This window comes from Aphelocoma coerulescens, chromosome 1 (assembly GCF_041296385.1).
Source record: "Aphelocoma coerulescens isolate FSJ_1873_10779 chromosome 1, UR_Acoe_1.0, whole genome shotgun sequence".
In the NCBI taxonomy this organism is placed as follows: domain Eukaryota; kingdom Metazoa; phylum Chordata; class Aves; order Passeriformes; family Corvidae; genus Aphelocoma; species Aphelocoma coerulescens.
Window position 1 is genome coordinate 1,039,722 of NC_091013.1, and position 16,881 is coordinate 1,056,602.

At 46.1% G+C, this 16,881-nt stretch overlaps 1 protein-coding gene across 2 annotated transcripts in view; it reads right to left on the reverse strand.

Moving 5' to 3' along the window:
* Positions 1 to 16,881, reverse strand: part of GART (phosphoribosylglycinamide formyltransferase, phosphoribosylglycinamide synthetase, phosphoribosylaminoimidazole synthetase) — a 35,598-nt gene that overhangs the window by 14,683 nt on the left and 4,034 nt on the right. Inside the window, exons 1-11 of one of the 2 annotated variants that reach the window (XM_069005555.1) lie at positions 15,719 to 15,824; positions 13,104 to 13,252; positions 8,511 to 8,606; positions 7,763 to 7,937; positions 7,017 to 7,128; positions 5,798 to 5,866; positions 4,155 to 4,280; positions 3,488 to 3,575; positions 3,027 to 3,112; positions 2,290 to 2,458; positions 1,534 to 1,765 (exon numbers count right to left, since the gene is read on the reverse strand). In XM_069005555.1, coding sequence (XP_068861656.1) covers positions 1,534 to 1,765; positions 2,290 to 2,458; positions 3,027 to 3,112; positions 3,488 to 3,575; positions 4,155 to 4,280; positions 5,798 to 5,866; positions 7,017 to 7,128; positions 7,763 to 7,937; positions 8,511 to 8,606; positions 13,104 to 13,248 — 1,298 coding nt within the window. In that variant the 5' untranslated portion in view covers positions 13,249 to 13,252; positions 15,719 to 15,824. Of the gene's footprint in view, positions 1 to 1,533; positions 1,766 to 2,289; positions 2,459 to 3,026; positions 3,113 to 3,487; positions 3,576 to 4,154; positions 4,281 to 5,797; positions 5,867 to 7,016; positions 7,129 to 7,762; positions 7,938 to 8,510; positions 8,607 to 13,103; positions 13,253 to 15,718; positions 15,825 to 16,881 lie in introns of those variants that run through there. The other variant, XM_069005639.1, reaches the window with a different exon arrangement.

Here is a 16,881-nt window from a genome sequence, read left to right on the forward strand (position 1 = left end):
TTTGGGTTTTTTTTTTTTTTTTGGTATCTGCTTTGATCCTTTAAATGAATCTCTGATTTTTAAAATTTTATGGAATACTTTTTATTGAGCATTCTGGCAATTTTCATGAGGTGCCTCAGGACTGAATCCTTCCAGGCTGCCAAGAGGAAGTAAGTCCCTGAATTTCCAGAGCCATCCCCTTTCCTTCACTGAATCCAAAGGGGACGGGGCTTGGAGCAGCCTGGGACAGTGGAAGGTGTCCCTGCCCATGGCAGGAACAGGATGAGCTTTAAGGTGCTTTCCAACCCAGCCCAGGATGGGATTCTGGGACTGAAGCATCCCAACTCCCCTCCAGGAGCAGAACTTGGAGCAGCCTCCAGGGCTCCTCCCAGGCAGGCATTCCAGGCAGGAAACCTGCTGGCTGTGGCTCAGGAACTCGGTGTGGGAGGGAACTGCTCAGCAAAGTGCCTCCTCTTGCCTCACTGACCTGATTTTTTTCTACTGCAAATCCCAATTCCACATTTTCACATCAAATTGTCAAGAGGTGCAGAGCACTTAGGAGAGAAAGAAGACTAAATACCAACACCCTTGTTCTTTTAGGAAGTTTATTGATCATAATTTTACAAAATACTTATCAGGATACACTGCCAGCAGCAACAGAACTGTCACTGATGTGCTTCCCAGACTACAAAACAGCCCCTTGGGAAAAGGTATGTTTGGAGCTCATTGGAGCAGAGCAGTTTCTTATTAGGTAAAAACGAGTCTAAAAACCTGCAAGAAGCTTTCAGGAACATTAAAGAGACAACAGGACTCCCTGCTATTAAAAAAACCCCACACCCATATCATCTCCAGAGTCTTACAGTAAATACTGTGACAATTAAAGGAAAGAGAGTGTAAAGAAGTGATGAACCCTACCCTGTTCTTAGCCAGCTGTCCCAGTAAAATGTAAATCCCAGCAAGGTGGGGGGCTCAAGGTAATTTAAACCATTTCTAAAAACTAAAAAGAGCCAATAAGCCAGCTTGAACTTTGTTCATGTATAAAATCACAGAATCTCCTGGGCTGGAAGGGACCCACAGGGATGATCCAGTCCCACCCCTGGCCCTGCCCAGACCCCCCAGCAATCCCAGCCTGGGCATCCCTGGCAGCGCTGTCCAAACGCTCCTGGAGCTCTGGCAGGTTGGGGCTGTGACCACATTTCATGATATTAAGTATTACACTTCTGGACAGGACAAACCCAGAGCAAAAGCTGTGATCCAAAGTCCAAGAAGCAGAAGTTCACCTTCCCTAAACCAGCCCTAGCAACTGCAGCAGCACAGATCATTCCTGTGTGCTTGTCACTGTAGTTTAACTCAGGTTTAGGAGAGTGAGAACATGGATCAGGCATTCAAAATGTTCCTCCCTTGGCTGGTCTTGCTGAGGTTGATTACAAGGATGGGGTTAAAACTTGTCAAGAGTTACACAGAATATCAACACCGGTTATTAATACTAACCAGGGATGTGCTTAGCTCCTTTTCACACCAGTTATTCCCACTTCAGGGATTTGCAGTATCTACCTGGATTGCCTGAGGAAGGCTATGGCCCGGTAGCCAATGTCCCTCCTGTAGATGGCCCCCTGGAAGTGGATGGCAGCCACGCCCAGGTTGGCCTCCTGCAGCGCCGCCGGCAGGTCCTCCTTGATGGCCGTGACTGTGAGCACTCTGCCCCCACTGGTCACCACCCTGCCATCCTTCAGGGCTGTGCCTGCGTGGAACACCTCCAGCCCCAGCTGCTTGGCCTTGGCAAGCCCTGTGGGTATTGTTAAAAACATGTTAGAATGTTAGAATGTTCTCAGTGAAGGGGTATCAAGTATCTAGAAACCACAGTCAAAGTCAGGGTGATCCTGCTGGGAAATGGGAATAAATCTGTAAAAACTGCCTCTGAAGGAGAGACAAGTCACCTGTGTGCTCAGGGATGTGGGAAGAGGCATTTAGCTGACACACAGCATCTAATTCCAGCTGGGTTTTTATGCCTCAGTGACATCCAGAGCACAAAACATCAGCATCAATGTGACCCGAGAACCCAATCAGAACCACCTGACTGTAGCAGGTATTAAATATCAGTGCTGTGCCAATACCAAATAACAACACGGTGTGGAGAACTGAAAATGCACCAAAATAAACTGAGATGTGTGAAAATCCAGCTGTTCTTGCTGACCCAGAACCAGAGTTTCTACGAACCTCAGTTCTAGTGATTCACCCACATGCAGCAGGAGAGAACAGGGAGAGGCCAGGGGGGAATGAGACTCCTGCAGCTCCTCCTGCTCTATTTACCTGTTATTTCCAAGCCCTTGGGATATGCCCCTGGATAGCCTTGGCTAGCCATGACCACAGTCACAGCTGCACTGTTCTCTTTCCAAACTGGCATGGAGCTGGCCAGCCTCCTGTTGATCACTGCTTGCAGAACCTCGTACAGGTCACTCCTCAGCAGGGGCAGGATCACCTACACAAACACACAGCAGCAAATCAAACAAGGGGTTCTTGCATTGCCTTCCCTGGCCTTGAAAGCACATTAATGCAGCTGTAAAAACAGCATTAAATATCTCCACATGTTGCACTTTCACACATTATACATACAGTGTGTCATCTGTGAGCCCTTAAAAATACTCTTCCTTAAAGAGAATTTCTGTGGGTAAAAGAATTGTTACACATGGAGGGGAAAGGGTGAGGACAAAGAGCCTAATTTGTTCTGAAGAATAGAAATTAAGAGTTTTGCTCCTCTTGTCAACAGGGAGCAAGGAAAAATCCAGAGTCCATTCCAGAAAAGACAGGGAAGTGCTGAGCTCTCCTCAAGCTGACCCTTGCAAAGCCCAGGTTTGAGTCCAGCCTACTGGAATCCTCTTTGGAATGGAACAATTTCCTAACAGACCTTCTCCCTTGAACAAACAACCCAAATATTTTAAATCTTGGTGCAATGAGCTGATTGTTCACCCCAAAGCTGGTTACCAGTAGTGGTAGATGGTCACAGATTTTACTCCCCCCATAATGCCAAATCATACAAAATAACCCACCTGACACTCTGGGTCACCAAATCTGCAGTTAAATTCCAGAACTTTAGGCCCATCTTTGGTGAGCATTAATCCAGCATAAAGCACACCTAGAACAACAAATGATACAAAAAGATATCTCAGGAACTCACTTGTTTCGAATCTGTTGATAGCAGGGCTCAGTGAATTTGAGAAATGGTAAAAATAAATTTAAAAAAAAAAGAAATAGTTGTGGTCACAATTTTGCAGCTTATTTTTGAACATTTTCCTTTCTGTTCTTCCTCACTTGAGGAATTATCCCCTGTTCATGAAATGACCTCTGTTGATTTCCATGGACCCTGAATCAAGCCACTGATACCAAACCCAGTTCCCATAAATCAAAGCTGTTTCCCTTAACTTCCTGTGTGAGACAGGCAACAAAGAGGAAAAAGCAAAATAAAAAGTTGTTCTCCTGATGGTTAAAAATCCCAACGTTTTGTACATACCCAAATAGGGGACACCTTCCTTCCTCATGCCATCCACAGTCTTCTGAAGAACAGTCTCTCTTATCTTCTGCAGCAAATCTTTAGAAATCTAATGAAAAAGGATTAGAAACCAGCGTTTGTAAAAAGGGAGGGATTGATTTTGTGTTTTTAAGAGCCAAGCAGAACTCTTGGATGGTCTCTTTCCCACTCCAATGGAAAGCTAAGAAAGTTTTTCTCCCTATTTCTGCCAATAGAAGTTCCCTATCAAGCAGACCCCAAAATACCTTAAGCCACAGCCAACATTCACCATTAGCTTTGTTTGGCACAAGATCAAACTGTGGGTTTAAGCACTTGGTTCTAATGAGCAGCATTTCATAACACTTCAATCCCAATCAAATATAAGCTTGCAGAAATAACACTCTCCCTTTATAATTCCAAGTAATTCAGTAGAGGTATCCTCCTCTTCAGAGAAATTGGTGAAGCTGGGGATTTTAGTTGGCCATGTCTGCTTTAAGCAGCTCTTTCCATCCAGCTGAGCCCATTCCCTCCTGCTCCTCTTGCTGGAATTAAACATCCCCACAGGCTTTCAGTGATGGCTGTGGTACAGCTGGAGTGAAACATCCCATTATCAGTCCATTTTCCCATCCTTATCAATGCATTTTTCCCTTCCTTATCAATCCATTTGCACCTGAGGAGCTGGGGAATAAGCTCCCATCCCTCCTGTGTTGGGGCCTTCATCTCCATCCATCAGCCTCTTGTGGTCCTGGGCCGGGGGCATGGGAGCAATGGTGACCCCATCACTGAAACACAGGCACTAAAAACAAGGAAAAGAGTTAAAATTCAAGTGCAATTAGTGCAAATATAGATGGTTTTCACTGTGACAAAGGGATTTTCAAGAGGATAAACTCTGCCTCCCTGATAAAATAAATGATGGGGTTCTAAGCATTTGCCTTTTCCTCAGGAAGCAGGGACTCATCTTGTGTGACCTTCCTTCAGAAATTGCCTTTAATAAAACCTAGAAAAATGATACCATCAGCAGTTGCACTGAAAAGAAACACTCCAAAGGTTTAAAAAAATTAATTAATTAAAATACTCCATGATGGAAATGACTTCTTCATTTGCCTTCCCAGCCCGTGTCCTGGAAGGAAGGCATTACATTCCTTCCAAGACTTCTTTTTCCTTGCTGATAAAGCTATTTACTTGTGAAATATTTATAAATTATGTATATAGCAGTTGCTTTTATCCTCAATATCTTCAGAACAACAAGCCTGCTGGCGTCTTCTGGAACTGGATGATGTTGTGCACTCAAACTGGGTAACGTTGTTCCCTGTCTGGACTGATGGGAGCAGTACTCAAAACCATTTTATAATCTAATTATAAAACCAGCAGGGATCCAAAATAAGCCACAATATTAATCTACTAAAAAATAAGTCATTTGTGGAAGGTGAATTATTTTGCTGGGCAAGGCAAGCAGTACATTTCCTTCCTAACTGCCAGTCAGCAGAGCAAAAATCCCACCTTCAACTGCATGTTTGGATTATTGTGTTACATTGCAATAGATCTGCTTGGTATTCCAAGGAATATTTAGGAGCATGACATATTTCCCACCAGAGAATGAAGGGCTGGATAATCCCTTGGTTCCTAAACAGGTCTAGGCAAGCAGGAGGGAATAAAGACACCCAATATGTGCACATCCATTTCTCCCTGTGGGCAGGAAAGTCTGACCATGCAGAGATGGCAAGAGTTGGGGCTGATTGACTTTGTAACCACCACAGCTCCAAGAGGAATGTTCCCAACTTCCAGCACAAGCCCATTCCAGCCCCAGGACTTGGAGAACCCGAGCTGGAGCTTGGCTGTTGTCCTTTGTGTGCTGCAGGTGTCGAGTTGCCCAACCCTGGGCTTCATTTTCCTTCCCTCCTTCCCACTCTGACATTTAAACCTGGTCCAGATTTTAAATGAAGGAGCTGAATCAGCTTAGAATGAAGAAAGTGTTCTGTGTCTGCAGATAAATCAACACTGTGAAAATACTGAGCTGTCAGAAAATCCTAACACAGATCTGGGCCCTCCATGACACTAAAAGTGTTAAGATTCGGGTTTTCTTTTCCATGTGGCACCAGTTATTCTGATTTCATTTGATTTAATTTAATTTAACAGACCACAGGAAGCTTGGTTCTTAGCACAGCTGTCTTTAACCAATACAATTGTATTTATAAGCAGGAAATGGTTTTAATTTAGCTAAGAAAATCCTCCTCTTTGTAGGTGAAGGTACTTGGTGAATCCCAAACAATTCAGAACAGGTAGAACCAAAGTGTTACAGCAAGATGCACTTACAGAAATTTCTTCTCCTTCAAGAAGTTCTTCAACAACAACAGTTTCCCCAGCTGTGCCAAAACTCTTATCCTACAGTAAAACAAAATCTCTTTAGTTCTATTCCAGTTTTAAACTACTGAAAATGCAACAACAAATATGTATTTTTAATACAGCAAAAATGCAGCACAGGTTTGAGACTATAAATCCATTCTCCCCTCAGGGATGTCAGCAGTGGTAAAATCCCTACTCCTCCTTTCTGCTTATTCTCAAATAAGGGCAGGGTTTATCACTGAATCTTTTCAAATGGCAGAGGGTATTTGTGATTACTGAGCAATTCCTCATGCTCTACATTCTGAAATTCACCCCAACAGCAATGACTGCACTTTCACTTGATAAAGAAGTGCAATTTTATACAACACATGGGAAGGGAGCAGGATTTTCGTATCCCAGTGCAATGTTTGAACCCTGGCTGCATATTCTGGGTAATTAAGAAATTAAGAACAACCAGCCCACACTGCCAAGGTGATTTTGGGGATCTCTAGAACTCTCTAACTTGCTGGTTTTTTGTACACATGAATCATCCAGTGACCATAGGCCCCCCAAAATGTGACTGCAGCCCCCATGTTCTGACTCTTGGAGCACAAGTGTGTCAGATAATGTCTCCCATGGATTAGCAGAACTCCATGGAATTTTAGGATGCTGTGCTGCTGACACCAGCTGAGGGCCAGACCTGGGAGCCTCAGCTCTGTGTTCCTCACTGGTCAGATAAAATTACTTCATTTGGCCTCACTTCAAATCTTGATGCTCCAAATATATTTGTGCAATACCCTTCCTCAATGTGAATTGCACTTGAAATAATCCCACTAGAATCTGACTACACATTTAAGTGCTGTGCTTAGTCCAAATGGTGCTTGTAAAGATCACCTCAATCACTGAGTTCGTGTTCCTGCACTGTGGGACCTGCTGGACTGCAGAAGTCTCATACAGTGATAAAAAAAAAAAAAAAGGAATTGCATATATGAGTAAGTGAAGTAAGGGTGGGTTTTCATGAAGAATGGTTTTATTTTAGCCTAAAGGAACTCTGCCTCAAGCAATAAATACAACAGAGTTTCATGGCTGGCCAAATAAAAGGGTAAAAGATTTGATGTCTGACAGCCAAGTTCCTGTTACATGAAAGGAGGAGTATCTGTGATGCTCTGAGGTGCTGAACAGCTGATTTGGTGCTGACATTCCTGCTCACCTGCATGATTTCAGTGACAGCTCTGCAGGCCTCTTCCTTGGTCGAAGCCACGATGACTCCTTTGCCAGCTGCCAGGCCACTGGCTTTGACAACCAAAGCAGGGAAGTTGGCACTGCCAAGGCACAGGACAGACACTCCACATGAACAGCCCTTGCAAAGACACTTTGAACGTTTCAAGAATCGAAAGACCAAAGTACTTTTCAGTTTTCACAGCAACCTTATTGAGTAACACACAAATCACACCAGGCTGCTCTCGTTATGCTCTGCCTGAGAAGGGTTTCAGCTTCTTTTCCCCACCAGGGAATTTCCTGACTGTACATTACTGCTTTCCATTCGTGAATTTACTCTTGTGTCATCTGGGGTCACCTGGGTTGTACTGTGATGAGCAGATCATCAGTTGCTGAGTAATTCCCCAGGTTTTTTTGGTGGAGAAGAGGGACAAGAAGCCAGCACAGATGGCTCTGGGCTGCTCCCTGCCTTTCCCCAGCAGGCAGACTGGCAAAAGAATAACAGCCTGTCCTACATTCTCCTGTGAACTGAACACTGAACTTCCATTTCATTTTAGAGCAGGAGGAACCATTTTTCTCAGACCTGCTGCAGACTTTGAGAGAGTCGTGGTGGGTGACCCTGTGAAACCTTGGCAGATGTTCTATCCCAAAGGTGTTGATACATGAGCAATTGTTTGATTGGTTTGGATATCCAGCACACTGTCAGTAAGAATATGTCTAAAATGACAGGAATTGTACCTGTTGATGAAGCCACATGCTGCTTTGGGATCAGTGAAGGCTTTCCATCTGGCAGTGGGGATCTCATGACGATCCAGAAAGGCTTTAGTAAAGCTCTTGCTGGACTCCAGCTGAGCTGCCTTTGCTGTGGGGCCAAAACACCTGATCCCAGCTGCTGTCAAGTCATCCACAATTCCTAAACACAAAACATGTTATAAATCTCCAGATGATTTATGGGAGTCAGGCCAGCCAAGTCCAGGGGTGCACGATTCCTTGGAGCAAGAATGCCAGGAACAAGAAGTGATCTGGATGTCTGCAGTGCCTGCTTTCCTCACTGGAACCAGGAGCAGGGAACCCTGCACCACTGGAGGCCCCCAGGATGTGCTGGGTTTGGGAAAGGATTACAATCCTCCCTTGGTTTAAGACACCTTTGAGCTAAAAGGTCAACATGAGTCTTCCGTGAAGATGACAAATGGTTTAAGCAGAAAAACTATCAGTATGTTTATAATTAGTTTTTTTTTACCAAGACTCAAATTATAATTATTTCAAAACATGAAAACTCCATAGGAAAACCAAAACTGGCTTTCTTGCTCACACACTTCAGAAATTCCTTTTCACCTCAGCATGACTCTGAATTTCAGGGAAACTGCCCCAGAGGATCTGTTTCCATTCAGACTGGAGACACTGTTGAGTGATGCACAGATGAGGACTCAAATTTACTTTTCTTCCTAAATGCTCAAGGCTGTGATTTCCAGCTTGTTTCTCTTACCAGCAGCAAGAGGAACCTCGGGACCAACCACCACCAGCCTGATGTCCTGATCTCTGCAGAACTGGGCAACGGCAGCATGGTCACTGACTGGAACAGCTGTTGGAGACACAAAACAGGGGAAGATCCCGTCCATGGGTGCTCCTCTGAGTTGTCACAGAGCACTCACCAGCCTCACCTTCTGGGCTGCCAGGTCACTGGGAACCTAGAAGAGTGAAGCCCACACTGGCAGAGACTCACCCAAAACAGACCCCCAAACCCCAGGCAAAGGCTCTGGTTGGACATCCACCTTCATAGAGTCATAAATCATGGAACCATGGAATATCCTGAGTGGGAAAGGACCCCCAGGATCACCCAGTCCCACCCCTGGCCCTGCCCAGACCCCCCAGCAATCCCAGCCTGGGCATCCCTGGCAGCGCTGCCCAAACGCTCCTGGAGCTCTGGCAGCCTCGGGGCCGTGCCCATTCCCTGGGGAGCCTGGGCAGTGCCCAGCAGCCTCTGGGGGAAGAACCTTTCCCTGCTCTCCAGCCTGAGCCTGCCCTGGCCCAGCTCCAGCCGCTCCCTGGCTGCTGTCCCTGTCCCAGGAGCAGAGATCGGAGCTGTCCCTGTGCTGCCCCTCGGGAGGAGCTGCAGCCCCGGGGAGCTCTGCCCTCAGGCTCCTCTGCTCCAGCTGGACAAGCCAAGGGACCTCAGCTGCTCCTCGTGGGGCCCCTCCAGACCCTTCCCCACCTTCATAGCCTTGTCAACCCACCTTGCTCTTGAAGGTGAGATAAAAAGCTCTGGGATCCCCTGGCCTGCCAGCCAGCAAACCGGTCTGACCCCCTTGTGTTTGCCAGCACAAGCCACATTGCAAAGAATCCAAGAAAAAAAAACTCAAAGGGAAAAAAAAATTATTTCCAGCAAGTTTCCTCCCTGAAGATGGTCACCATGGAGCTTTACAGATGTAAGACCAGGTCGGTCACTGGGGCTTGGAGCAGCCTGGGACAGTGGAAGGTGTCCCTGCTCATGGCATGGGCTTTAAGGTCCCTTCCAACCCACACCATTCCACAATTCTGTGATTTTATGATTTTGGTGCCAGGAGGGTGTTGGGGATGAAACAAACGGTTGGTGGTAGAATTTCAACTCATCTATTTTCTTTTTTCTTTCTTTCTGTAGTGCCAGTTAAAATTGCACCAAACTGAGCCCTCTGAAACCAAGGGGAATCAGAACTTTTTTTAATATTATGGTGAACTTAAATTAAGAAGGACACTGTGCTGTCACTATGGCTGAGGATATGTGGGCTCAAGTTGTTACAACCATGATCTTTCCAAAAACAAACATTCAGTGTGATGACACTTGGAATGCCCCAAACTGAGCAAACAAAAGAAACGTCCTACACCAAAGACAATAATGTCAATCTCATGATCCAAAAGTTACGCAAAGCTCTGCAATTCCACTGCTTTTATCATGAATAAATAAAGCCAAGGTCTGCAGAGGATGGGAACACGGATCCAGACAGCCAAAAAAGAGATGAGCACAGCATGGATTGGCTGCTTATGCAGGGAGGAGACTGAGCACACCAGGGCACAGGGCTGGCAAAGGGAGAACAGAATCCCAGGATCACCAGGGCTGGCAGAGCCCTCCAGGATCACCCAGTGCCACCCCAGCAGCACCAGCAGCACCCCAAAGCCTGTCCCCAAGGGCCACATCCAGACATGTCTGGGACACTCCCAGAGACAGTGACTCCACTGGGCAACTCATCCCAAAGCCTGACCACTCTGCAGGGAAAAAATGTTTCCAATCTCCAGTCTGAACCTCCCCTGGTGCAACTTAGGACCATTTTCTCTCATCCTTTCCCTTGGGACATGGCAGAACACTGCCAATACACTGGGAGCTGATGGTGTCTCCAGTCAGTTTCTGGGAAGTGACGAGAGAGGAAGGAGAGAACAGGATTTTGTGTCTGTGCCCATTGTGTGCTCCCCATCCTGGATGAATAAATCCATAGAATCACAGAATCCCAGACTGATTTGGGCTGGGAGGGACCTTAAAGCCCATCCAGTGCCACCCCTGCCATGGCAGGGACACCTCCCACTGTGCCAGGCTGCTCCAAGCCCCAATGTCCAGCCTGGCCTTGGGCACTGCCAGGGATCCAGGGGCAGCCCCAGCTGCTCTGGGCACCCTGTGCCAGGGCCTGCCCACCCTGCCAGGGAACAATTCCTGCCCAATCTCCCATCCAGCCCTGCCCTCTGGCACTGGGAAGCCATTCCCTGGCTCCTGGCCCTCCAGCCCTTGTCCCCAGTCCCTCTCCAAGCAGAGAAAGGAAAGACCCTGGAATTCACCCCAGATTTCTTGCTGCAGGTCTGATCTACTCATGATATGAACAGTGAGTGTGGCACAAGATTTACACAATGGGGAAATGTCCTGTCAACAAACAAGAAGGAATAAATCATGTTGATTATCCATGATTTTACTTCCCTCCCAAACATCATTTTCCTCAGGTTGCTGACTGAAAGGGGACCTTTCTGTAACTGTGTTTGCTTAAAACAACAGCTGAACATTCCTTCGGAACAGACAGGAGGACCTTGGACCAAGGCTTTCAAAGGTGGAGCTTAGATTCAAGAGTACAAGTTGCACTGAGAAGTAAAATGTGACAGAAGGAGGTGTCAGGATAGTGAAGCCCACTCACAGACACACCTATGTCTGTCTGCATTCAGCAAGCCATTGTCCGTGCTTCTGCACCAAAACTGCCCTGATAATCCAGTCTAAATTGAACATAAACCTGTATTTAGGCACTCAGCCTAAATCCCTCTTTATTGCTGGAAACAATTACCAGCTTAGATCAACCACAAATTTTTTTTTTTACTTGAATGCAGGCAAAGTTTGAAAGATTTAAGGTTATTTATCATTTTCAGCTCACTTTTTCACGTTTCAGTAATCACCCAAGACCCAGAGTTGCAATGTTAATTAAAGGCAATTCCATGACCCACGAAGGCAGAACAAACTTTCAGAGCCAAATCTTGATTATACCAAAAAATCCCCAGGAAGTAGGGAAGGAGTTTCCCAGACATTCCCAGATTTCCCAGGTATTGTTGCCCACATAACACAACAAGGCTCATGTGGTTCTGTAAAGCTGTTTCCCATTTTCCACCCTGAGTTAAATCAAGGCCCCAGTGACAGCACTGAAATTCCTGAACAGGTGAGCCAAATTCTTTCCTTAAAAACCCACATAAGTCAAACTCTTCACAAATTCTAGATTCTTCCTGGGCTGGTGAAGATTTCTCTCCCACAGCACAGGTGAGCCCATGTGCAGAGCAAAACAATTTATTCCACATGGGAGATTTCATGGACCTGGCTCGAGCTCAACCATCATCCACTGGTGGGTCAAAGTTTTTTTATGGAATGAAAGAGAAAAAAGAACAGTGGGGGTTTAAAAAGGCACAGCTTGAAAAAAAACCCCTGGAATTCCCATTCCACAGGCCCTGCAGCCTGGCCATGACCCCATTTAGGACAAAGGTAAAGGGGTTTTTTTCACTTTCTGGTCCTGTCAAGCTCTTCCTTCCAGGCCTCTCCTCAGAGGCCCAACAGAGCAAAACACTACTCATGATGCTGTGACTGCTCAGAGAAGTTAAGGACAAAGTTCTTTAAAAAGCCTGTAATGAAGCATTCCAATGGAATTCTACAATAATTCCCTGCTGTACAAGAACCTGACAGGACTCAGGTTTCCACAGGAGACAGCAACACACAGAGCTGCTCCCACACCAACACGAGTGCAGAAAATGGATGTGTATGACCCACACTCACATGCATCCTGTGTTAACTCGAATTCTGTATCTTAGCACACGTTCTAAAGGGAAAACTGAAGTCTTAGGTGGGGTAAAGCCCCTCATTCAGGATCCAGTATGGAAAGGACACAGGAATCTCTGTGGTTTGGACTGATTCCCTGGGTGCCAGCACCTCAGGGCAGGTTTTGTTGAAACGCAGGACCAAATTTTGGATACTCAATTTGCAATACCTGAAGCTTGATTTCTCAAAACCAAAAACGATGAAAAGTTTCAGTTACAGCCAGTCAGAGCCTAATATGTTAAACTAAGAGCTCAAACCAGGCAGCCAGTACACAGAGAGAAATATTGGAAAATAACCTTGATTTCTTAAGGTCACTAAGACAAAGGAATGAATTTATGTTCACAGTGACAGAGTGCTCTTGTCACGGGTTGTGGGGATCATGGGGTTTCAATGCAATTCTGAGAACAAAGGAGGAAACTGAGGTGGGAGCCACAGCAACTATCCTGAGCTGAATTCCCAGAGGAACAGCTCTGGCTGAATCCTCCAAACCCAAGCATAAAGAATGAGATATCATAGCTGAGATCTTATAAAATTAATGACACAACTTACACAAGGCTTTGCTCAGACTTTTTTTTTTCTTCTTAACTGCATCTAAAATATATTTTACATGCCCAAAACCTTAAAAAATGGTAATCCATCATCATCATCATCTCACCATCATCACCATCATCATTTCACTATAATCATCATCCTTTCACACTACCAGCTGTGATTCAGCTCAAGACTTTCCTGGTTGAGTTATCAAATTTAAAAATGGTATTTTTTTGTTTTCACCTGAATTGGAGATTTTTCCATTGTCAGCTGTCCCTGCATTTCCCGGGGCCACAAACACGTGTTTCACGTGGGGGGACTGGGCCAACTTCCAGGCCAGGGCGTGTTCTCTGCCTCCGCTGCCGATCACCAGCACCCGCTCAGCCATGGGTCTGCAGGAAAACCAGGACACAAGGAAAACAGCTGGAATTAGCTGGGGGAGGTGGGGAAAGCAAACTGCAGGCACCACAAAGTGCTGGAGAACTTCATCAGATGTGATACACACTAAACCTCCAAGGCTGAACTGCCCCAGAGCATACCAGGAACCAGAGAGGAAAACCATCCTGGGGTTGATTTTGCCACATTGGAAACTGCTCCTACTCATACAGGAGTCTGGGATAGAGGAAAAACCATGATGAGTGACCAGGCTGGGATTTGCAGCCTAGAGAATCACAGACTCCCAGAAGGGTTTGGGTTGGAAGGGATCTTGAAGCCCATCCAGTGCCACCCCTGCCATGGGCAGGGACACCTTCCACTATCCCACATTGCTCCAAGCCCCATCCAATCTGGCCTTGCACAGGATGGGGAGTCCACAGCCTCTCTGACCAACAATTCCTTGGAGAATCCAAGTCTGCAAAGGTCAAAGCCCTTCTGAGATGCACCCACTGCATGAACACAGTGTTTGGAGCTGGATGGGGCCACTCAAGAGTTTTTAGAGGCACTGCCTGAAAAGTTCTGAACACCTCATGGAAATGAAAGGCTCCAGCAATGAGACATGGAAATAACTTCCAGCTCTGGCTTTCCTGGGAGAGAACAACCACGAGGCCAGCAACAGGTGGCATTAATAAAGGAGCTCACTCAGACAACGTAGTGTGGGGTTTCCACTCCACTCTCCCGTTCCAGTGAGGTTTGGGAAAAGACATGGACATGCTGCTGGCCAGTGGGAGCGGGTCCATGGGTGACCACGTCATCACCCAGGTGTGCACACACAGCTTACGCACACGGGGCTCCCGGCAAAAGTACAGCGTGTTCTCTGAGCAGCTCTGGAAGCCTCTGCTCTCTGAGATTTACTTCTGTGTGCACTCTCCACACACTTACTGATGGAAGAGCTCACTTGCACTGACAAAGCCCACTGGAATTCAGAAAATAGTAAAGAAAGGAAGGAAGGATGAAGTTTATAAACTAATTATATATGTCCTTATTTGGACCTAAAATAATAGCCAGTTTGGTTTGGGAGGTATCTTAAAGCTCATCCCATTCCAACTCCCTGCCAACCACCTTCCACTGTCCCAGGCTGCTCCAAGCCCCAATCCAGGGATCCAGGGGCAGCCCCAGCTGCTCTGGGCACCCTGTGCCAGGGCCTGCCCACCCTGCCAGGGAACAATTCCTGCCCAATCTCCCATCCAGCCCTGCCCTCTGGCACTGGGAAGCCATTCCCTGGCTCCTGGCCCTCCATGCCTTGTCCCCAGTCCCTCTGCAGCTCTCCTGGAGCCCCTTTAGGCCCTGCAAGGGGCTCTGAGCTCTCCCTGACCCTTCTCTCCTCTAGGTGAACACCCCCAGCTCTCCTAGCCTGGCTCCAGGGCAGAGGCTGTAGGGATCCCCTCCCATTCTCCCATTGCCCAGAGGAGGAACAGAGCCCAGATAAGAGTTTAGGACAAAAGGAACCACGAGTGTCCCTGATGTAATCCCAGCACACACAACACACAAGCAGGGCCACCCTCTTCATGCAGCTGGTCACTGACCCGCACTTGTCCAGTGCCCCAAGGTGAGCTCAGAGACCTCTCCTTTGCAGGAGGACAAGAGAGGACGACAACACAAAATGTATCTTAGAAAAGGGGAAAAAAACCCCACAAAACCTAAAAGATTTCTAAGGGAAAAACAAAAATGATCCAAAGCAGATTTTCAGATAGGACAGGGATGTGCCTTTCCTTCACATCAGCTGCTACAGCTTGACTTGAGTAAAGACGCCCTGATGAGGAAAAACATCTGGACTAGGCAAAATATCCAGGTAGAATAAAGTCAAAGTAAACACAGATAGAAGGATAAAATATAGAAAATTAACACTGAGTTGTTCACTATCAACTCAAGACACCAGAGCTAACATTTAATGGTAGTTTCATGCTGGGGGACACCAACAGGTTTCTAATCCAGTGTTGGGCGAAATACAGATATTGCAAAGTTGCAGACATGTTTTAGTTTTAAAACTCCATGATCACTTGCAATAAAAAAATCTCAGGCTAAAAATGATCAGTTTTGGTACAGGTATTTGGGAAACCCCATTATAATCAACTCTTTTATATTACAACTCAAGAAAGAAGAAAAGGTAAAAGAATGAGGGATAGAACAAAGGGATGAATTAGATAAAGACAGTACTATAATAGTAATATAGAAGAGCATTTATCACATAGCAGGCAGCCGTCTCCTTGAAGTTAAGGAGCATTGTCAGTGGTGTCCAGAGCCAGTGGCCACTAAACAGTATTTTTAAGGCAAGTTTTATCAATAGTAAGTTGAACTATACACAACATAATTTTCTGAAAAAATATTTTAAATTTTAACTTTTAAGATGTTACTATTTTTAAATTTAATAATTTAAAATCTTTAAACCAGAATGATTTAAACCCAAGAGAGCCCATACTCACTCTGTGCTATGTGTACCAGGCTGAGGAGAGCAGGACTCAGGAGCTCAGAGGCACAAAGAGAGCAGAGATTGGCAGCCCCTGGTTAAAATGTCCCTGCCCCAACATTCCCGCCCCACTGATGACCCTGCAGGCAGCCAATGGTCAGGGAACTCCGGCCATTCCAGCTGGGAATAGGCAACAGAAGCTTCCCTACAAATGCTCTAGGAGTGAGAGGCAAAAGCTTTGCAGAAGAGGAGCAGCTCATCCTGTTGTTTCTAAACATGCAAAATAAATTCTGTCCCATCCCAGGTATTTTTTTTTTAGTTAAAAAATGTTCATTAATCAGCTTGTGAACATTCTCTTTTTATCTAAAAATCAGGATCTGCAGTTTTACAATAAATAAAAATTAGTCTATATAATCAATAGTATGAAAAGTAAGGGGTATGATGCAAATTATCATGGAATGGTTTGGGTTGGAAAGGACATTAAAGTCCATCCAGTGCCACCCCTGCCATGGGCAGGGACACCTCCCACTGTGCCAGGCTGCTCCCAGCCCCAATGTCCAGCCTGGTCTTGGGCACTGCCAGGGATCCAGGGGCAGCCCCAGCTGCTCTGGGCACCCTGTGCCAGGGCCTGCCCACCCTCCCAGGGAACAATTCCTGCCCAATATCCCATCCAGCCCTGCCCTCCTTCAGCTTAAGGCCCTTAAGAAATTCACACTCCACTAAGCCCACACTGCTGATCAGCACAGCCTGAAGACCCAGTGACACTGTGGCCACCTCAAGTGACTCACCACAATGGCAACTCACTCAAAGAATCACCCCCTTTTCTTCCCTGAGGTAACATATTCTGGGGCTACTGTCAGCTGAAAGAATTCATCACATACAGGACAAAGCTTTATATGGGAGCATAAATAGAACAAGCCATGTCTGATATTTTCAAATAATATTTAATCATTTTATATCAAAATGTGAGTGAAAATTAAGTTTCACACATTTGTTTGGAAGGTCAGTGTTATTTGTGCATCCCACTATGGTATCCTAGCAACTTTTATTTAGGAATGTGGCTTGAGAAGAATTTGTGGTGGCAATGCCAGTTTAGGAGGCTCGGATGTAGCCATGGCAGCTTCTGTTTTACACTGACACTCAAACATGTCACAGAGGCCCCTCTGCTGCCCAGCAGGA